Below are 19,564 nucleotides of genomic sequence, written 5' to 3'. Positions count from 1 at the left end.
ACACTTGGACACTAAAGCGAGAAGGCTGATATGGGTTTTTTAACCCACTACCATACATTTTTTTTGTAATGTTTCTCCCATTCCTCTCTGGGAATTTTACAATTAATCCCCTCTTCTCTCTCCCCCCCCCCCCCCCTGCATCCCCACCCCCTGCACTCTCACTGTCCCTTGCATCTGTTTATTGCCCTGTCTGTTTATTCCTTCTCCACATCATCTACCTGTTTCTCTTGTTTTATATCGGTGTTATGCTCCTGGAATCTCTGTAAATCTGTATTGCTGACTTTAGGAAGAGAAGAGAGCTCTGGAAATCTTGTCTTATAATATCAACAGTCCAGTATTAGGCGATACCTTTTTTTATTTGAAGTACTCCTTTACTTTCCATAGGAGAAATTAATTGGGTAATCCCACACAGCCGGCCAAAAAACACACTTTTCTTAAGTCCAATGATTAGTCCATATAGATATGGAAAGTTCTTTTCAATATTCCAGCTGGTGGAGCGATGGTGATCCAATTGCTGGCTGCTGGTTCCGAACTCCTCCTAGTATGTAATGGACAAAAAGGAAAAGACCATTGCGCAGCCACTAGAATCCATGAATAACTCCACAACAGATTAAAGTAATGAAGTTACAGACTTGCTGTGTTGTTGTTCCTTTGAGACAATCTGTGCTTTTAACCTCTTCTCTTCCAGATATCACGAATCCCACGTGTTGTATGTCTATCCTCCAGGTTTTCTGTATAAACCAGGCTGTCTAAAAACAGCTGACAACGTGCCGTCCGCAGCTTGATACAATCAGGTAGGCAGGCTTCTGGGAGGATGGCACTATTGTTGTTTGCAAACCCTGAAGTGGCGTCTAACTCTCAGTAGTTACTCTGCGAGATTCGCCCCCTCTATTTGCTATAGCTTCCTCTATCTCAGCTTGAGGTGGCCAGCACTGCAGAATGTGCTCTGCTCACCTGTCTGGGTAACTGCCGTCAGCCCGCGCTACGCCTCGTGATGTCACACTCTGGCGTCTCTCCTGATCTCTATGTTCCTGCTTCTGAAGACCGTGTCAGTTCTAACTCCTCCCTCTCCATACGCGTTTCGTGACGCAATGTGGTCTACTAAGAGACTACTGAGAGTTAGACGCCACTTCAGGGTTTGCAAACAACAATAGCGCCATCCTCCCAGAAGCCTGCCTACCTGATTGTATCAAGCTGCGGACGGCACGTTGTCAGCTGTTTTTATACAGCCTGGTTTATACAGAAAACCTGGAGGATAGACATACAACACGTGGGATTCGTGATATCTGGAAGAGAAGAGGTTAAAAGCACAGATTGTCTCAAAGGAACAACAACACAGCAAGTCTGTAAATTCATTACTTTAATCTGTTGTGGAGTTATTCATGGATTCTAGTGGCTGCGCAATGGTCTTTTCCTTTTTGTCCATTACATACTAGGAGGAGTTCGGAACCAGCAGCCAGCAATTGGATCACCATCGATCCACCAGCTGGAATATTGAAAAGAACTTTCCATATCTATATGGACTAATCATTGGACTGGGGTATTGTTGTAGCCTGAAGCGCCGGGTCATTGCATTTTTTGTATAATTGTTTGTAATGAGTTTGTGAGGAATTTGTTTGGCAGAGACCCCGTGGCAGCTTTCACTTAGCAATAAGCTTATTATTCACATATTGTATTTACACTTTATATATTTTTTTTTTTTTTTTGCGTTGAGTTATAGGGTATATCTTTTTCTAGTTTATCACACTTTTCTTAAGGATGTAATATTTTAACTGGCTTCCTGAAGAAAATCTAACCATGCTAAAGTAATGAGTTGCATTTTTTATGTGCCTCTGAATGGGGAACGTTTGTCATTCAAGTGTTTTCTTTACAATTATCCCACTTCATCCTTATCAGAGAACCAATAAAGATAAGGGGGAAGGTTGGGGGTACTTGCTAAACACACAGTGGTGACATCAGACATAAGTATGTAGGAGTAGCCAGAAGAAATATCAAACCCCTCCCAAGTCTCTGCTCTCCTTGTATACGTACATTTGAAATTTAAAACAAGATTTAAATATACTTGCACTATTTTGGTTTAAAAGAGATAAAAGACATCAAACCCCTTACACCAGGGGTGCACAAACTTTTGGCGCTGCGCCCCCCTGCCTGCTCTCCCCCACTGCTCGCGCTTCCCATTACCTTTGTTCCAGTGTCATGACGCCACGGGGTCATGTGACCTCAAGTGGCCCGGCGGCGTCATTTGACGCTGCGTTGCCCGACGCAAAGGTACGTGAGTTACAGAGGCCTTGCGCTGGCTGGCATTTAATTTAAATGCCTTGGGGAAGAGCGCAGGACTTCTGTAACCGCTGTGTCCCCAAAAAAATCTTGCACCCCTACATTAAATGTCACTTCCATTAGAACACATTGGTCCTTGGAGGGATTTCCCTTTTAAATTCCTTAGTACCTCTTGCAACCCTACTTGTTTATTGCCCTCAGGTATATTTCTAATAGCGCCTGTGCCTCAGGGCATCATTCACTCAATGACCCCAAAGAGGTTTGCGAATATTCCAGGAAGATGCTTTACATTCTTTGTCTTGCTGTGTTCAGCTCTACAACAGTTGTTGTTTCTACCTTAGATCCTGGCAAAGAAACCTGCAATGCGGTGTGCTGCTAGGTCAGCATTTCTGTGGCCCTAATCCAGTGGGGTGTATATATTTGTGACACTTTATTTTTGGTGCCTGTGTTCGGTGACATATTTCTTCAACATGTTTTTTAAAACGTCCACAACCCAGTTACAGTAGCAAAAAGCAGCAAAACTAAGAAAGTAGATGGAACTTGCGGTATTTCTGTAGAACAGCAAATGTGTCATTTTCCGTTTACCATTGACATTCTCTCCAACAGTTTTGTTTTGAATAATACAGTAATAAGGTTTAATCGGAGGACGGCATTATGCCCAGTAACCTCTAAAGTGATAAACAAGTCATTGCTTTGCAATGTTTTCTGGAGATTAAAAGAGCATTTTTGTTCTGGTGAAATGCTGCAGGTTTCCCAAGCCGTTAATCACGCCTGTCTCACCAACACAGATTTCCGTAAAACGGGAGTAATTTGGCCTAGTTTCCATTATCACACCTCCTACTAGATGAAAATAACGACGATGTGATACTGTAATCAGAGCAACTGGGAAAGCTTTGATGCATTAATAACTAAAATCATCGTGCATTCCAAGTTCAATGCACCCCTTTTTTAAAGGGCAATCCATGCGATATCCTACATGTTTTTTTTTTTAATAAATTCTGTAAGATTAGATAATACTACATGTAACCAAAAAATGTAATTATTTGCTTAATGCCGTTTTTAATGAGTTGTAATATACTGAGCATCCTTTGTTTGGTATAGCGGTTTTATCCCACCTCCCCAGCAGTGCAAGATACTGTATTTGCAACACTCTCCTGTTTGTGATCGTTTGTTGCCAATGTTCCCAGCAGTTTGAGCTGCAAACTGTAACAATAGATAATGTTACCTTAGTAATGTAAGAATACATTGTAGCTGCTGAGTTACACAGTCTGATGGATTGATTGAAACTGAAAGACGGGCATTTAGTGAGCCCTGGGAAGCGGGATCTTTGCTGATCGATCACAGGAGAATTAATCAATCAGCAGCTGAGGTAATTAGTTTTCAATAAAGGTAATCAAGGCGGAATATATTATTTTTTTTTAAGTGCTGCTTGGATTGCTCCTCTAAAATGGGAATTAAGGCGTCTCCGAAGCTGAAACGCGTTAACTTCAGCTCTGAGGGATCCCCTTGTTCTCTGGACTCTCTCAGAATGTGTACAGGGAGATGGGATATGCTATTTCCATTTATCATGCCAGTGTACTTACTTAAGGCACAGGGCACCCTTTTTGATATTCCGCTTTAACACTTAAACGTGATTATTTGCAATGTTGGGACTATACAAAATTCAGTTTACAATAGAATTGGGTATTTGTATTTGAGTCTTTTGAATTGCTGATTTTGAAAATAAAGTTAATTTAAGTATATTGACCATACTGCATTATTTTTTTTGTTGGAGAAATTTTGGCCAACATAGCCAGCAAAAAAAACAAATTATTCTTAAGGTGTAATAGTCTAATTGGCTTCCTGAAGCAAATCTAACCATGCTAAAAGTGATGATTTGTTTGGTATATATCTATATATCTATAGAGAGAGAGGGATCGCACTGATGAGACCCAAAAGTCTGTGAGTGTGTTCATTGGCTTTGCATCTCATCCCAGGCTATGTTTAAAAGCTGTGTTTAACACAGCAAGCATTGGCTTAAGGGCTCCATGTAATAATGGACTTGAGACAAGAGGTGGTACGGTGTGCTCATTTGCATGTCATTTCCCAGAATCCCTTGCTGCAGTGGAAGCACTGTATGCTAGATGATAATGGCGAAAAGCAGGGTTGCAGACCTGTCTAAGAGAGCGGTGCGCAAATTGGGGGGGGGTGCCCCCAGGGGGGGGGGCGGGAGTTTTGTTCGGGGTGGGCGCGGGCGCGGGCCGTTGCAGAGCGAGGCCTCTGCAACAAGGAAACGACACCTTGTTTCAGACGCGTCTCCATGGCAATGCAGCGTCAAATGACGCTGCGGAGTCATGTGACGTGATGACGCCTCAGGCTATGTGACCCCGGAGCTTCATTTGACGCATGTGGAAGATAGGAGAGGGGGCGCGAGACCGGGGAGGCCTGGCAGGGGGGCGCAGCTTAAAAAGTTTGCGCTCCCCTGGTCTAAAACATGTAAATGTGCTCACAAGTAATATCATTTTATTACAAATTGCATCTCTTATGTGCCTCTGGCAGGGAAAGTGCTGGTCATTCAAGTGTTTTCTTTACCCTTATCCCAAGTTATCCTTATCAGAGAGCCAATAAAGATAAGGGGAGGGGGGGTACTTGCTAAACACACAGTGATATCAGACATCTTTGTATAATATAAGTAAGGAGACGGGAAGGCTGACGTGCGTTGAGATTATATGTGCACTTGACCCCGTGTTTTATTTTTGGGTTCGGTTCTTTAAAACAAATAATGCGTTTTCCCTGTTTTAAATTTGTTTTTGCCGAAATGCATTCAAAGGATTTGGTTACGCTAGAAAGTATGAATCTGATCTGGAGGGAGCTGTTTTTTGCTTCCTATATTAAGTATTTGTATCATTTGCAAACTATCAAAAATAATGATAATGAAATCTAACCAACAGATAGGTGTGTTAATAATAATAATTTAAAAAAAACGGAACTGATTGATTGGTGTGTACTGGTAGAATAGAGACAGGTTCAATCTCTATGCCTACCAATATATAAAATATATAGATTTCACATTATGTTACAGTGTAAACCAACAGACAAGCGTGTTCATTTTAACGCAGCTGCCTGGTACTGTTTGACTGGTACAGTTAAGTATTGTATTTTCTGAGAGTGTAGGACTGGAGACAGGTTAGATGGCACATGTATTGTAACGCACTATGTATCTGGATGGCGCTATATAAATAGTTATACATACATGGCGGTATATCTGTGATCACCTGTATAGTTACGCAGCATGAACCCAACAGGTAAACAAAAGAAGGACGTATTTGCAGTTAACCCAACAGCAACTGGTTGACTAATAATATCATTATTAATAATATAGCTATTCTGTATATTGACTTGAGAAAGGGGAGTCAAAAGAATTGGTAATGACTCTGATGCTCAATGTACTTTAGCCTTGCAGTGTCATGATTGATATCCCAAATCAAAGATGGCTGCCTCCAGGTTGCTCGGATCATGAGAATAAGGATATCCCAATCCATTTTATTTCCGATTTTGGTTCTGTCAAATTCCACTCGTTTGAAATCATGTTTGACCTGAAGTCTGGTATCATGATGTGTGTGTGTGGTTTGGGGCACTCTGCGTAGCATCAGTCCCAGGTACTTAAAGTTGCAGCCTAATAACGGCTGTAAGTGTATAAATCATAATTGAGGAGCGAGTTCTGTTTTAGTGTGCAGACATGGATTTATACGCATACGCTCCTGCAAACTTGCCCTTGTGAGACACTAGTAAGATCAGTATAACCTCTTCCGTAACCAGTATGCAATATATAGGCTCAGAAATGCCCCATTAGCACTGAAGGTGTTAATCTTTTCACTGCTGCAAAGATCTTTCATTTGATGCTGATTATTTCCTCTTTCCTACGGCTGTGAATTACTCCTATGTTCCGCTTTCTGTACACTCTGTGCTGTCATATCCAGTGTGATTGCGTTTATAACAGTCAGTCCCTGAACTATTCAGGAGTAGAAAAGGAGGGGGGGGGGGCGAGGAAGCTACTGTACATGCTTTATTTCTTCCTTGGAACAAGGGATTCCGGTTTAGAGTGTTTTTGTTAGTTTCTATTTTTTTGTGGTGTTTTTAATTTTATTTTAAAAGAATCACACTCGACAAAGAATTTACACATTTGAATTTGTCGTGCCCTTCTTTTTTTAGTTTCCATACTCTCCCATGATGCCTTTTGTCTTCTATCTGTGGACGGGCCACCACAAGAGATGGAATTTAATAGGAAATGAGGCTTAATTTCCCATTGTTTTTGGTTTTAACCAAAAGTGCAAGGAATCCCTACTTGGAACACCCTAAACTATAGATCTTAAACACTATATTGCTTTTGTGTAGTGCAGGGGTAGCCAACTCCAGTCCTCAAGAGCTACCAACAGGTCAGGTTTTCAGGATATCCCTGCTTCAGCACAGGTGGCTCAATCAGTGGCTGTCAAAGACTGAGCTACCTGTGCTGAAGCAGGGATATCCTTAAAACCTGGTAGCTCTTGAGGACTGGAGTTGGCCACCCCTGGTGTAATCCAAAGCTTTAAAGAAAACAGTGGTGTTTTCTCAATTTCCTTGCCGGCACAAAAGTTAATTGTACTACCTTGAAAAATCATATGGGGCTAAAGAAAAAGGCTACCTTGTTTAGATTATTACATAGTATTTGGCAACTTTACTTCCCTCAGGGGCCCCAAATGCATTTTTTTAGGCCACCTCCTGCAGCGAGACAAACAGCGTCACTAGATTTTAAAATGCGATCAGATACAACTGATAACGAACAGTTAGTGATTGAAAATGACATCTGTATCATGTTTGTAGTGCCGTGTGCATTGTAAAAAACGTTAAAAAAAAAACGTTAAATGCAGTGAGTCAACAAGATTGTGCCGCAAAACAGAGACCCGAAAACCCTGGACTAGTAACGAAATAAGGAGCCCCTTCTCGCCCCAGTTAATTGATTGATTGCATTCCTAACATAAGGTAAAATAAGACCTTCCAGGAAATGATCACGTGTAGTTGCATCCTACATGAGATGCATTACACAGATGCGTTAGTGTTAAACAGATGTTGCGATTTATTGTACAGGCAATACTACTGAATGTTACGGGAAATATTGCGGTCACCGTTGATAGCATCACAGACAATAGTACTGTAAGTAAACTTACATTTTTTTCCACTGGTTATGTGTAATTAAGTACCATCTACTGGAAAATGCAACCATCAAGGGAAAATCTACAGTAGCTTGCAGCAGTTCATTTAAATACATTGGTGGCACAAGGCATCTTCCTTGGTTACCAGCTGTGTGTGTCTTGTCATTGGAATCTAAACAAACGACAGTACTCCCTTCACAGCTAGAATCATTGTGATACAGGGGCCCCTACACACAGCAGGAGAGCTACCGTACATGTAATTGAAAGAAACACAGGGCTACGCCCATCATTCATCACGTTGGTCCCATCAGACTCGTCTGCATGAAATATTGACCGCCTGCTAATTTAGATTCGGCTGTGGTTTCTGTTGCCCTTGCCTCTGCACTTCACATTTGTCAATAACGCTACCTAATTTCAGTGGAAAGCTTTTAGTTAACATTCAGAGATTGAGTTTGGTGTCTATGGCAGCGGCTCACACATGGAAGAATCGCTACGCACTATTGACCACGATAGTTACACCAGTGTGGATCAGAAACCTATAGGGACATGGAGGGATAGATGGATATAGAGGAAATAATCACCCTAAATGTTAAACCTTTTAAAATCATGTAAACTCCAAAAAAGTCCACAATTTTAGTACTAAATAATGACAAAGGTTGAAGGAAAGTCAGAAGCCTTGAATGACTCCACCTCTCTCCCACCAAACTCACGCATATTATTTATCCTCTTTGCGGCACACTGAGATATCAGATGACTTGAGATATCCATATACAGTACAACATTAAATCTCAATGCGTTTGAGATCTTACTTTTTCCGTCATCTTTAATTGCTAATGCCATTTGTGACTGTTCGTATCCGAGGGGCTGCCATGTGAACACTTGAGTTAATATCAGGTTGCTATTAATAAGGTTAGAGTTCCCTTCCGCAAACTCCTTCAACTAGTTCGTTTACACAGATTTGCGGTTTCAAAATAAATAGACCAGCGGGATTGGTGACAAGTTGTCATTCCAACAATTCTGATCCTTTCAGCATCAAAAGGATATCACAAATCAAAGATGGCAAAATCCAAGCTTTAAAGAGAAAAATAAAGCTACCACACACTTTATTTAATAAATAATTTTGTGACTATCGTAGTGTTTCTAGAAGACATTGTTTTTTTTTTTTACATGTTGGGACCTGTTGTACAGATAGAAGAGTCATATCTTTGGGATCTTTCCTATGAGCACACTAATTAGTTGTATTCACAGTGAGTATGCGTAAACTACATATTCTAAAACATAACATTTAATACGTAAATAATAAAATATATACAACTTTAAAATGGAGGGTGAAGGGGGAATGAGGAAATGCAAGGCAAATAGACAGAGACATACTGTATACCTCAATAAAGCGTCCCTATAATTGGCTAGGAAACATCTAATGTGAGACACTCAATGCTATGAGCTAAATTACTAGCCAGAGGTGTATTAAATGTCAAATGAAGGAGCCAAATGCATAGTAGTTTGGTGTTGCTTAGTCAGATGTAAAGCTAATTAGCTCAGGCGAGACCACTAGACACACACAAGCTGTAAATGCAATCACTATCAAGCCTGTGAATGATTTCTAGTATAGAGCTCAAGTGCCCAGGATATGCAGATTAGATGCACAGCCAAAGTGCAAATACTAACTGCTGGTAGGTCCAAATACAGCCAGGTATTTCCTGTTGCAGCATATAGCTGTAACAGTGTTCCCCCCACCCCCCCCAATCGCAGATAGGGGCCATTACAGGGTGTGTGTGTGTGGTGCATACCTGCTGGCAACAAGAGGGCTGAGTCGTCCGTGATGACTTTGGGACACAGGAACAGGCTTCTGGGGTCCATACCCCACATAATACTTATCAATGCAGCGCCTCCATCTGCCGTAGGCTCCAGGGATATGTGATGATCTCCCACAGTAGAACTTGTACCTCTCCCCCCAGTTAGATCACAACCGGGACAGAGGTATATTGCAAACAGGAACGGTTTATTACTACAACAGCTACTCAGCTGTCTTCTGTCGGATACAGTCTCCTTAGATCAGCTCTCACTGGAGATGGTTCCTGGACCGTCACTACAAGCCACCCGCAGCCATCCTAGCTCTTCCCCACCTCCCTAGTGGAGGCAGAGGTATAATCACACTTGCTCTTCCCTGTAGACCCCAATCCCAGGCTCCCAGTCGTGTGACCTGCCTTCCTCAGAGGGAAGGAACAACCTCCAAATTTAGTGTGGTCCTGCCCTTAAGTACAGCCAGAAGGCGGGCTCCCCCTTGTCCCAGCTACAACACCCTCTGCTGTCACTCAAGTGCAGTACCAAAGGTGAGGGGGAAAACCCCATACCAACTACTGGCAAACCTGTAATTACCAGGGTTTATTGCCAGACCATAGAGTAGAATAGTAGCCATGGGGTACCCCGCTACATAGCTATGTATGTATATATATATATATATATATATATATATATATATATATCTTTATTGATATAGCGCTATGAGATGTATGGTATCAGCCAGTGGAGCTACCCATATGCTTCATTAAAGCTGCAGTTCAAGCAATATCCTACATGTTTTTTTTTTGTTTTGTTTTTTTTAAATCTGTACTATGAGAAAATACTTGTAGCATTTAAAAATATATATATATTTTTAAAGACATTTTTAATGTATTCTAATGTAACAAGCATTTTTCTTTGTATAGCAACCATTTACAAAGTCACATCCCCTTCCTCTTCTGAAACAGACTCTGACGCACCCCTTTTTGAGTCCTGCTCTCTAGCAGTGCACCAATTGTATCTTGTGACAGCCTGGTCACATGATCTTCCCCACAGAACTTTGCATCTTTGGTTCTCTTCTGCTGCACTGACAGCCATTTAGTGATCCCCCAAGCCGAATTTCGCCGATCGATCACAGGAGAACGGATCGATCGCCAACTTAGCTAATTAATTATCAATGTGTGGATTGTATTGATGCACATATTAAAGTGGGGGGGGGGAAGGAATATACGGCAGCTTGGACTACTGAAGTGTATCCCACTTAAAAATGGGCCACCTGAAAGATGGGACGCAGCTTGCCCCCTGCAGACGCTACTTTCCCAGTCTGTCTCTAAATATATAGGCCTAAGAAGTTACATGATCCCAATTAACTAAGTTCTGCCCAAACAGCCCAATCAACACATGAAGCACAGAAGACAAATGTTATTTGTATTCACTTTTTTTGCAGCTATCAAACAATATATGAGCTGATGTGAATAAGAACGTGCAAGCAAGTGTGTCTGGAGAAGGTATATTAGATAGAGTTCAAGTGCTCAGGAGGTGTAGATTAGGTGCACAAATGAGATGCACAGCTAAAGTGCAATGCTAACTGCTAGTAACGGCGTTTTCATTCACTTAATATTTCTCAACTGTGTAACACGCATCTAATTTGCTTCTTTCTATTCGTCCTCAGCAGTCCTTTTCTTTTAGTAATTTTGAGACCTGTTGTAATCTGCATTAAAGGTAGAATTAAAACGAAATAAATATATACATGCAAAGACCTTATACCAGTCAGTGCTAAAGGTGTCGGCAATACAGAAATAGGCTGCCAGAATTATAAGTCTGATGCGGCTGCACATATGTATGTATGTTTGTATTGTGCTTTGCAATTCAAATGAATATATTGTATTTCTATGTATTATCCCGTTTAGGAAACCGACCCAGACTTCGACCACTGTGCCGTGTGCATTGAGAGCTACAAGCAGAATGACATTGTCCGCGTCCTGCCTTGCAAGTAAGTTGTGTGAGAACACTGCAGTGTATTCCATCTACTGTCCCATTTCTCAGCATAGCAAAGGGGCCGCTCTTTTTACCAGTCTCCGAGCCACCCACATAATACCGAAATTAGAGTATGACAATACATGGTTATAGACATAAAGGGAGGTCGGTTTGATGGGCTTTGCGATGGTCTAGGACATTTGGCCGCGGTCATTTTTTCGCAACTGAGTCACTGCCGGCCTTGAGCTGCCAATCCTCTCCACCGCTGCTTCGCCGCTAAGGTAAGCCCCTAACCTGATCATAAAAACACCTAATCTTAACCCCCAATACTAACACTACCCTAACTGCAAAAAACCCTGCGGCGGAGTGGCGAAGGGTCCCACGGCAATCAAACATCGGCGCCTACTTGGTCGCGGAAAAATGGCTGCGACCACATGTCTGATTCTGGGCTTGCACACTTGTCATCAGACAGTCATCTTTTCATTTGCCATACCTAGGAGGAGGGAGTAGCCTTGTAGTTAAGGTACCTGCCTGTAATTTTAAGCAAATCACTTTAATGTTCAGGTGCCTCAGATACAAAAAAAAAAATATTGTGAGGAGTAATCGCCCCGTCTATATAATGTCTTGGGAAAACAACCTGTTTCCACCCAAGGTTTTTTTTTATTTTACTTGCGTAGACTGCTATTTATAGAAGTCTCCCAGCTGCAAAACTGGGGGGCCAAAAAACTGCATCGGGATTACCAAAGAAAAAAGGTCCCATACGATGCAATGGGGATTTTTCCTTTCGTAAATATGGCCTAGTATTTGTGCTCCAGCTGCAACCTGGAGACTTTAATAAATAGAACCTTTTGATTGTCAGCTCATCGGCTTTGTCTTACACTTTATGCTGCGTCCATAGCCGCGCGTGGTGCAAACAAAAAGCCGTACCTCAATGAGGAAGGCTATAGAGCACGCGATTCCTAGGCAGACAAAATTATTTGATTTTGTCGTGCGACGGCTGGGTCACGTGAGCAATTCAGCCAATGAGGGTGAACCGCTCACGTGACGTTAAGGGCACGCCTCCCCGTCGTATCTCCCCATCCCACAGGCCACGGATCACCTCTGCAGCAGGCGCGCGCAACGCCATGTACTCCGTCGTGCGCGCCTGCACTATAGCCTTGACCTGGGGCTATAGGTTATATAGTAGGCGCTGGTGCGCGTGCGGGCGTGTGCCCGGCGTTGCACATGCATGTGGCGCGCGTGTTTCGTTTATATGTTGTAAGCAGTGACGTGTGTGGCTATAGACATCACAGTGATAGCCGCGCTGTGATTGGCTTGGCAACTTAAGATGGCGTGGCAGCAGCATGAAAATATAAATTTTCATATATTTGCAGTGTTCTGCTGCGCCATCGCTCACTGCCGTGTGCGCGCGCGCGGCTGAAGTATAGAACGCCATGCCTGGACACAGCCAATTGTAATTTACATGCGCACTATATTGCACGCCTAATGCAGTCGTGTATTCAAGCAGCAAAACGTACATTATGTTGTACAGCTTTTGGAGACCACATGTCCCTTCCTCAAATATATTCCCAATATCGTTCACTTTCAACTTCACTGTGTGTATAAGTACGGCAGCATAAGCTTTCCACAAATCCATTCTTGATTGTGAGGATGGTGCATTATGTAGGCTTTCAAGAAAATATTAACATGAAGCATGAATGGGCCATGCTTTCATATTTTTTTGCTGCTCTGTATATTTCAGTTTGCTTGTTACAGAGAAGGAAGATGCAGGCAGAGGTGTCTAGACATAGATAACTGTGATAATGGATGTTTTTTTTTTTTTTTTTTAAATCTTTTCTGATGTTAACCCTTTTGTTGCTTCTATCTTCTCTTCAAAGGGGGTTATTGCACTTTAACGCTCATCATATCCATAAATGGTTTTCTAATTGCACCGAAGTGCTTCAAAGCCATCATATTTCAACCTTTCTTCCCCTCTACATACAGATAATGGAATGACAGTTTTTTGTCTCGTCTCTGTATTAGCTAACAGTACAGTAATAGCATTTGAACAAATACTCACATTAATCTGTGTAAGGTGATCTGCATTAAAAATGCAGCATCTTCCATCTCCTGCTTCAGGCCTGCCTGGAAGAGATTTTTTTTTTCTCTTGGATGAATTTATATGTATGGATATGGAATAAATACAGAAATACTTCACCCAAACCCAGGTCTGATGAAGACGACGCAGCACTCCAGATTGATAAATAAAAGAACCTGTATTAGATATCCATAATAAGCAACTTTCAGACCTGCACTGAGGTCCTGTATAAACCCTAAGGAAGGGCCTCAGTGCAGGACTGAAATGTTGGTTATTATGGATACCTAATACAGGTTTTTTGATTTTTCAATCTGGAGTGCCGAGTCTTCTTCATCAGACCTGGGTTTGGGCCAGATCCAATTGTACTCAGACCTAGAAGAATTCTTCAGGAGACTACGACTGAAAATATTTCCACAAAAAAGAGAGCCCCTCCCATAATGACGGAGAAGAACACCTATTTCACACCCCCAACAGGACGCAACGTCAAACTAGACGGCTACATTCAGAGCTTCAGATCGCGAGTTTCCTCAATAGCATCAGCACAGCAGAAAAAAAACAATGTACAACCTATCCCCCATGGAGAGATCTGCAATCAAGGAATTGTGACACAACCACGACATCACCATCAAACCAGCAGATAAAGGAGGTGCAGTGGTGCTTATGAACACAAATAAATACATAGAAGAAGGCAATAGACAACTCACAGACAACACCTACTACAAGAAACTCATGCGTGATCCAACCCAGGAATATACAAAGCAACTTGTGAATCTCATCAAGTCATTCCCTTACCACCTGCAACCACAATTGAAGCAACTAATACGTGACAAGCCAGGAGTTGGGATCTTCTAGATCCTTCCCAAAATCAGCAAACCAGGAAACCCCGGCAGACCTATTATAACAAGTATGGATACACTCACTGAAAAAATATCAGGCTTAGTGGAGAATATCCTCAAACCTTTTGGCAGAAGCACCAACAGCTTCATACAAGATACCACACATTTTCTCAACACCCTTAACAACATCAACCAACTACCATTCAACACACTGTTAGGTACCATGGATGTAGAATCCCTTTACAGCAACATCCCCCACAAGGATGGTCTTGAGGCATGCTTGCAATTCCTTACAACATCTCCCCTGGATCAGAAATACAGCACTGATGTAATTACCAAACTGATAAAATACATCCTCACACACAACTACTTCAGCTTCAACAAGGAAATGTACCTACAGTATAACTAATAGGTACTGCAATATGCCAATCTTTTCATGGCAAATCTTGAACAAAAAATCCTAACTACATACCCCTACAAATACTACAGATTCATTGATGGCCTGTTTATAATATGGACAGAGGGTGAAGGAAACCTAAAACAATTCCACAAGTCCCTGAACTCATTCCATCCATCAATTAAACTCAAAATGGATTATTCTGCAAACCTAGTAAACTTTCTAGATACAAAGTGAAAGGTGGCAAACTACACACATTTGTATACAAGAAACCAACAGACAGATGCAGTTACCTCCACAACTCCAGCTTCCATCCCACTCATACAAAACAAGGTATCATACACAGCCAGGCTATAAGATACCACCGCATATGCTCTGACACTGAAGACAGAAACAGGCATCTCACAACCCTGACCAAATTGTTCAGACAGAATGGATACAAACCAAAGACCATTGCCAGAACTATTACATCTGCACTAAAAGCCCCATGAGAACATCTACTACAATACAGAGAGAGAACCTACCACATGCATACAAGCCTACTCTAGAGGGAATACGAAAAATAATCAAAGATCTGCAACCCATACTGGAAGAGGATGTGACATTAAAAGAAATCTTCCCCAAACCTCCCATTCTTGCGTTCCGGCAACCACCAAACCTCAAACAGAAATGAGTCAACAGAAAACTTCACAACGAACTTAGACACTGATAATGGCACAAAACCGTGCAATAACACACGTTGCAAACTCTGCAAACATATATGCCAAGATCCCACAGCCAGTCACAACAATGGAACACTCAATGTTAAAGGATCATACAGCTGCACATCCGTGGTTTATATGATTCAATGCCACAAATGTGACAAGGATGCTACATTGGGAAAACCAGCCCAAAACTTCAAGGCAGAATGAATATGCACGGACACTCTATACTACACCACGAAGAGGGAAGATATTGCTCACAGTGGGACATCATTTCTCACAACCAGATCATTCCATAAATTATTTAAAAATCAAAATCCTCAATGGAATGTTCAAGCGCACCCAAGAATGGAAAACATTTGAACTCAGAATGATAAGACTCTTTGACACCAAAACAAGTGGACTTAATGCAGACGGGGTTTCTCACAAATGATCATAATTTGTAATGGTCCTCCCTGTCATTGTGCCATCCTACACCTTCCACATTCCCCCCAGCATCCTCTTCCCCCTCTGTGCTTCTGTGGATGTACAGCGCCCCCAGCCCTAATTCTCACCTTCCTTATCTCTGTTTTCACACCCTTCCCATGCCTTCTAACATTCCTCACGCACCCTATCTCATCTACATTTCTCTGTATTTTATTCTTCCTTTTTTTTTTTCAATCCGTCTAAGTCATAGAAACCTTTGTATATCAGTATCGCTGACCTGAGGAAGAGAGGAGAACTCTCGAAAGCTTGTCCTATGACATAAATTGTTTATCCAAATAAAAAAGGTATCACCTAATACTGAAGAACTCATTTATTCTGCACTATCGCAACTGGATTAACACGGCTATTTCCCTTACATATATTTTATATATATATATTTATATACAGTGGTTGACAAATCACCAAAAAATCTACTCGCCACACAAAAAAATCTACTCGCCACCTAGTACCAAACGTGTGCTGCTTGGGCCAATATTTACTCGCCCGGGGGTTAAATCCACTCGCCCGGGGCGAGCAAATGTATAGGTTTGTCGAACACTGTTTATATATATATATATATATATATATATATATATATATATATATATACACACACAGTGGTTGACAAATCACCAAAAAATCGCCACCTAGTACCAAACGTATGCTGCTTCGGCCAATAGGAGCTCGCCACGATGTTAAATCCACTCGCCCGGGGCGAGCAAATGTATAGGTTTGTCGAACACTGTATATATATATATATATATATATATATATATATATATATATATATATATATAGTGTTCGACAAATCACCCAAAAATCTACTCGCCCAACCAAAAAATCTACTCGCCACCTAGTCCCGCCCCCAACCCCGCCCCTAGTCCCGCCCCCAACCCTAGTCCCGCCCCCAACCCCGCTTTAAAATAAAATATATAAATAAAATACATTTAATAAATTCCTAGTCAGAACAACATTCATTTTTGACATAAATGTATTTATTGTATTACATTATACTACAATTAGGCCTTGTTACGTGTGTGTGTGCGTAAATTTCAGATCTAGAAATAAAAGCCAGATGTGAATGACTAGTTTCCTGAACCTCTTAACCAGTGTCTGGACGTCCCCGCTTCACAATATCTAAAGCAGTAATCCCGCCTGGGATCTTACCTGATCCGCAGTCCCTCAATGTCCAGGTACCTCATTCCCGCAATGTTACACATTGGAGGGGATGTGTTCCCTACCTGTCTTCTGGGTTAGGGGGGATTCCGATATCTTCCGTGTGAAGCTTGAGTCAGATCTGGAAGACAGCAGTATAGGTTATTTCGGTGTAGTATAGGGCAAGTAAGATATATAGGGTAAATAAGAGATCCAGAGTGTGGGGGGGTTAGAGAGATAGAGGGAGAGAGAGAGTGGGGGGAAGAGAGAGAGTGTGTGGGGGGGAGAGAGAGAGAGTGTGTGTGGGGGGGAGAGAGAGAGAGTGTGTGTGGGGGGGAGAGAGAGAGAGTGTGGGGGGGGAGAGAGAGAGAGTGTGGGGGGAGGAAGAGAGAGAGAGTGTGGGGGGAGGAGAGAGAGAGTGTGGGGGGAGAAAGAGAGAGTGGGGGGAGAGAGAGAGAGAAGAGAGAGAGAGTGGGGGCAGCAGAGAGAGAGAGAGAGAGTGGGGGAGGAGAGAGAGAGAGAGAGAGTGGGGGAGGAGAGAGAGAGAGAGAGTGGGGGGAGAGAGAGAGAGAGTGCGGGGAGAGAGAGAGAGAGAGTGCGGGGAGAGAGAGAGAGAGAGTGGGGGGAGAGAGAGAGAGTAGGGGGAGAGAGAGTGGGGGGAGAGAGAGAGAGAGAGAGTGGGGGGAGAGAGAGAGAGAGAGAGTGGGGGGAGAAAGAGAGAGAGAGTGGGGGGAGAGAGGGTGTGGGGGAGAGAGAGAGGGTGTGGGGGAGAGAGAGAGGGTGTGGGGGAGAGAGAGAGGGTGTGGGGGAGAGAGAGAGGGTGTGGGGGTGAGAGAGAGGGTGTGGGGGAGAGAGAGAGGGTGTGGGGGAGAGAGAGAGGGTGTGGGGGAGAGAGAGAGGGTGTGGGGGAGAGAGAGGGTGTGGGGGAGAGAGAGGGTGTGGGGGAAAGAGACACAGAGGGGAGAAACGGTGGGTGACACACACAGAGGGTGGGTGATACACAGAGAGAGGGTGACTGACTGACTGGGGGGGGGGTGACTGACTGGGGGGGTGGTGACTGATTGGGGGGGTGGTGACTGATTGGGGGGGTGGTGACTGATTGGGGGGGTACCTCTGGTGTCACACACATACACATGCTCCCATACACACATACACTTGCTCCCATACACATGCTCCCATACACATACACACATACACTTGCTCCCATACACATACACACATACACACATACACTTGCTCCCATACACATACACACATACACTTGCTCCCATACACTTGCTCCCATACACATACACACTTGCTCCCATACACTTGCTCCCATACACTTGCTCCCATACACTTGCTCCAATACACTTGCTCCCATACACACATACACTTGCTCCCATACACATACACACATACACTTGCTCCCATACACATACACACATACACTTGCTCCCATACACATACACACATACACTTGCTCCCATACACATACACACATACACTTGCTCCCATACACATACACACATACACATGCTCCCATACACATACACTTGCTCACACACACACACACACGGGGGGGGGGAAGGAAAGGCCACGACCAGCACCACCACCACGCTCCTCCCCCACCCACCCCCCGCTCGAGGGGGGGCAGGCCGACACCCCCCCCCCCCCCCATACCTCACGCGGGCATATTGGAAGCTTTGGGGAGGTATCCCCCAGGGGACAGTCAGCCCCGCAGTTGCCGCCACTACCCTGCTCCCCTCGCCGGCATGTCTTCACAGTGCGCGGCCAAGCAGCTTTGCAGACTGCTTCTTCCCCCCAGCCCGCGGCGGCATGAAGCTAGCTGGCGGGGAGGCGGCAGGGTAGGTGGGAGTCACGTGGTGAGGGCCGAGTCCCCCCCTCCCCCCAGCACGCCAACCGGGCTGCCAGCAGTGGGGACCTCCCGCCCGGGGCAGCGATCGGTGGATCGAGGGGGAAGGGGACAGGAGGAGGGGAAGGGGACAGGAGCAGGGGACAGGAGCAGGGGACAGGAGGAGGGGAAGGGGACAGGAGCAGGGGACAGGAGGAGGGGAAGGGGACAGGAGCAGGGGAATGGAGGAGGGGAAGGGGACAGGAGCAGAAGAAGGGGACAGGAGGAGGGGAAGGGGACAGGAGCAGGGGAATGGAGGAGGGGAAGGGGACAGGAGGAGGGGAAGGGGACAGGAGCAGGGGACGGGGACAGGAGCAGGGGACAGGAGAGCTGCCGCGGTGGGGAGTAGGGAGCCATGTAGGGACCAGGGGGATCGCAGGGAAGGAGCAGAGGGCCCGCAGCATGGCGAGTACTTACTCTTGATGTCCGGGCAGAAAGAATGGCCGCTCGTTGGGGGCGGGCTCATATAGAGCCTGGCCGCGCGCCCACAAATCCTGGGAGTGCGCGCCAATCAGGAGTCAGGTAGGGAGTTTTTTTTGTTTGTTTTTTTTAAGCGCGAGCAGGGAAATTTCAGCGCGAACGGGGGAAATTTAAAAAAAAAAACACGTGTGCTGCTTGGGCCAATGTTTACTCGCCTGGGGGTTAAATCCACCCGCCCCGGGCGAGTAAATGTATAGGATTGTCGAACACTGTGTATATATTATATATGTGTGTGTATATATATATATACAAATGTAAATACAAATGTATGCTCATCTGCATGTCTTAGGCAGGTCTGCAACCCCGCCTTTCCCCATTATCACACAGCACTTCCACTGCAGCAAGGGATTCTGGG

At 43.9% G+C, this 19,564-nt stretch overlaps 1 protein-coding gene across 6 annotated transcripts in view; it reads left to right on the top strand.

Annotated features, from left to right (window-relative positions):
• Positions 1 to 19,564, top strand: part of RNF130 (ring finger protein 130) — a 180,610-nt gene that overhangs the window by 118,182 nt on the left and 42,864 nt on the right. For all 6 annotated transcript variants that reach the window (XM_075602055.1, XM_075602056.1, XM_075602053.1 and 3 more), the window contains exon 5: positions 11,138 to 11,220. In XM_075602055.1, the coding sequence (XP_075458170.1) occupies positions 11,138 to 11,220 (83 nt within the window). The remainder of the gene's footprint in view (positions 1 to 11,137; positions 11,221 to 19,564) is intronic.

This window comes from Ascaphus truei, chromosome 5 (genome assembly GCF_040206685.1).
Source record: "Ascaphus truei isolate aAscTru1 chromosome 5, aAscTru1.hap1, whole genome shotgun sequence".
NCBI lineage: Eukaryota > Metazoa > Chordata > Amphibia > Anura > Ascaphidae > Ascaphus > Ascaphus truei.
Note: the sequence above shows the minus strand (reverse complement) of the source record. Positions and strands in the feature narration are given on the sequence as shown.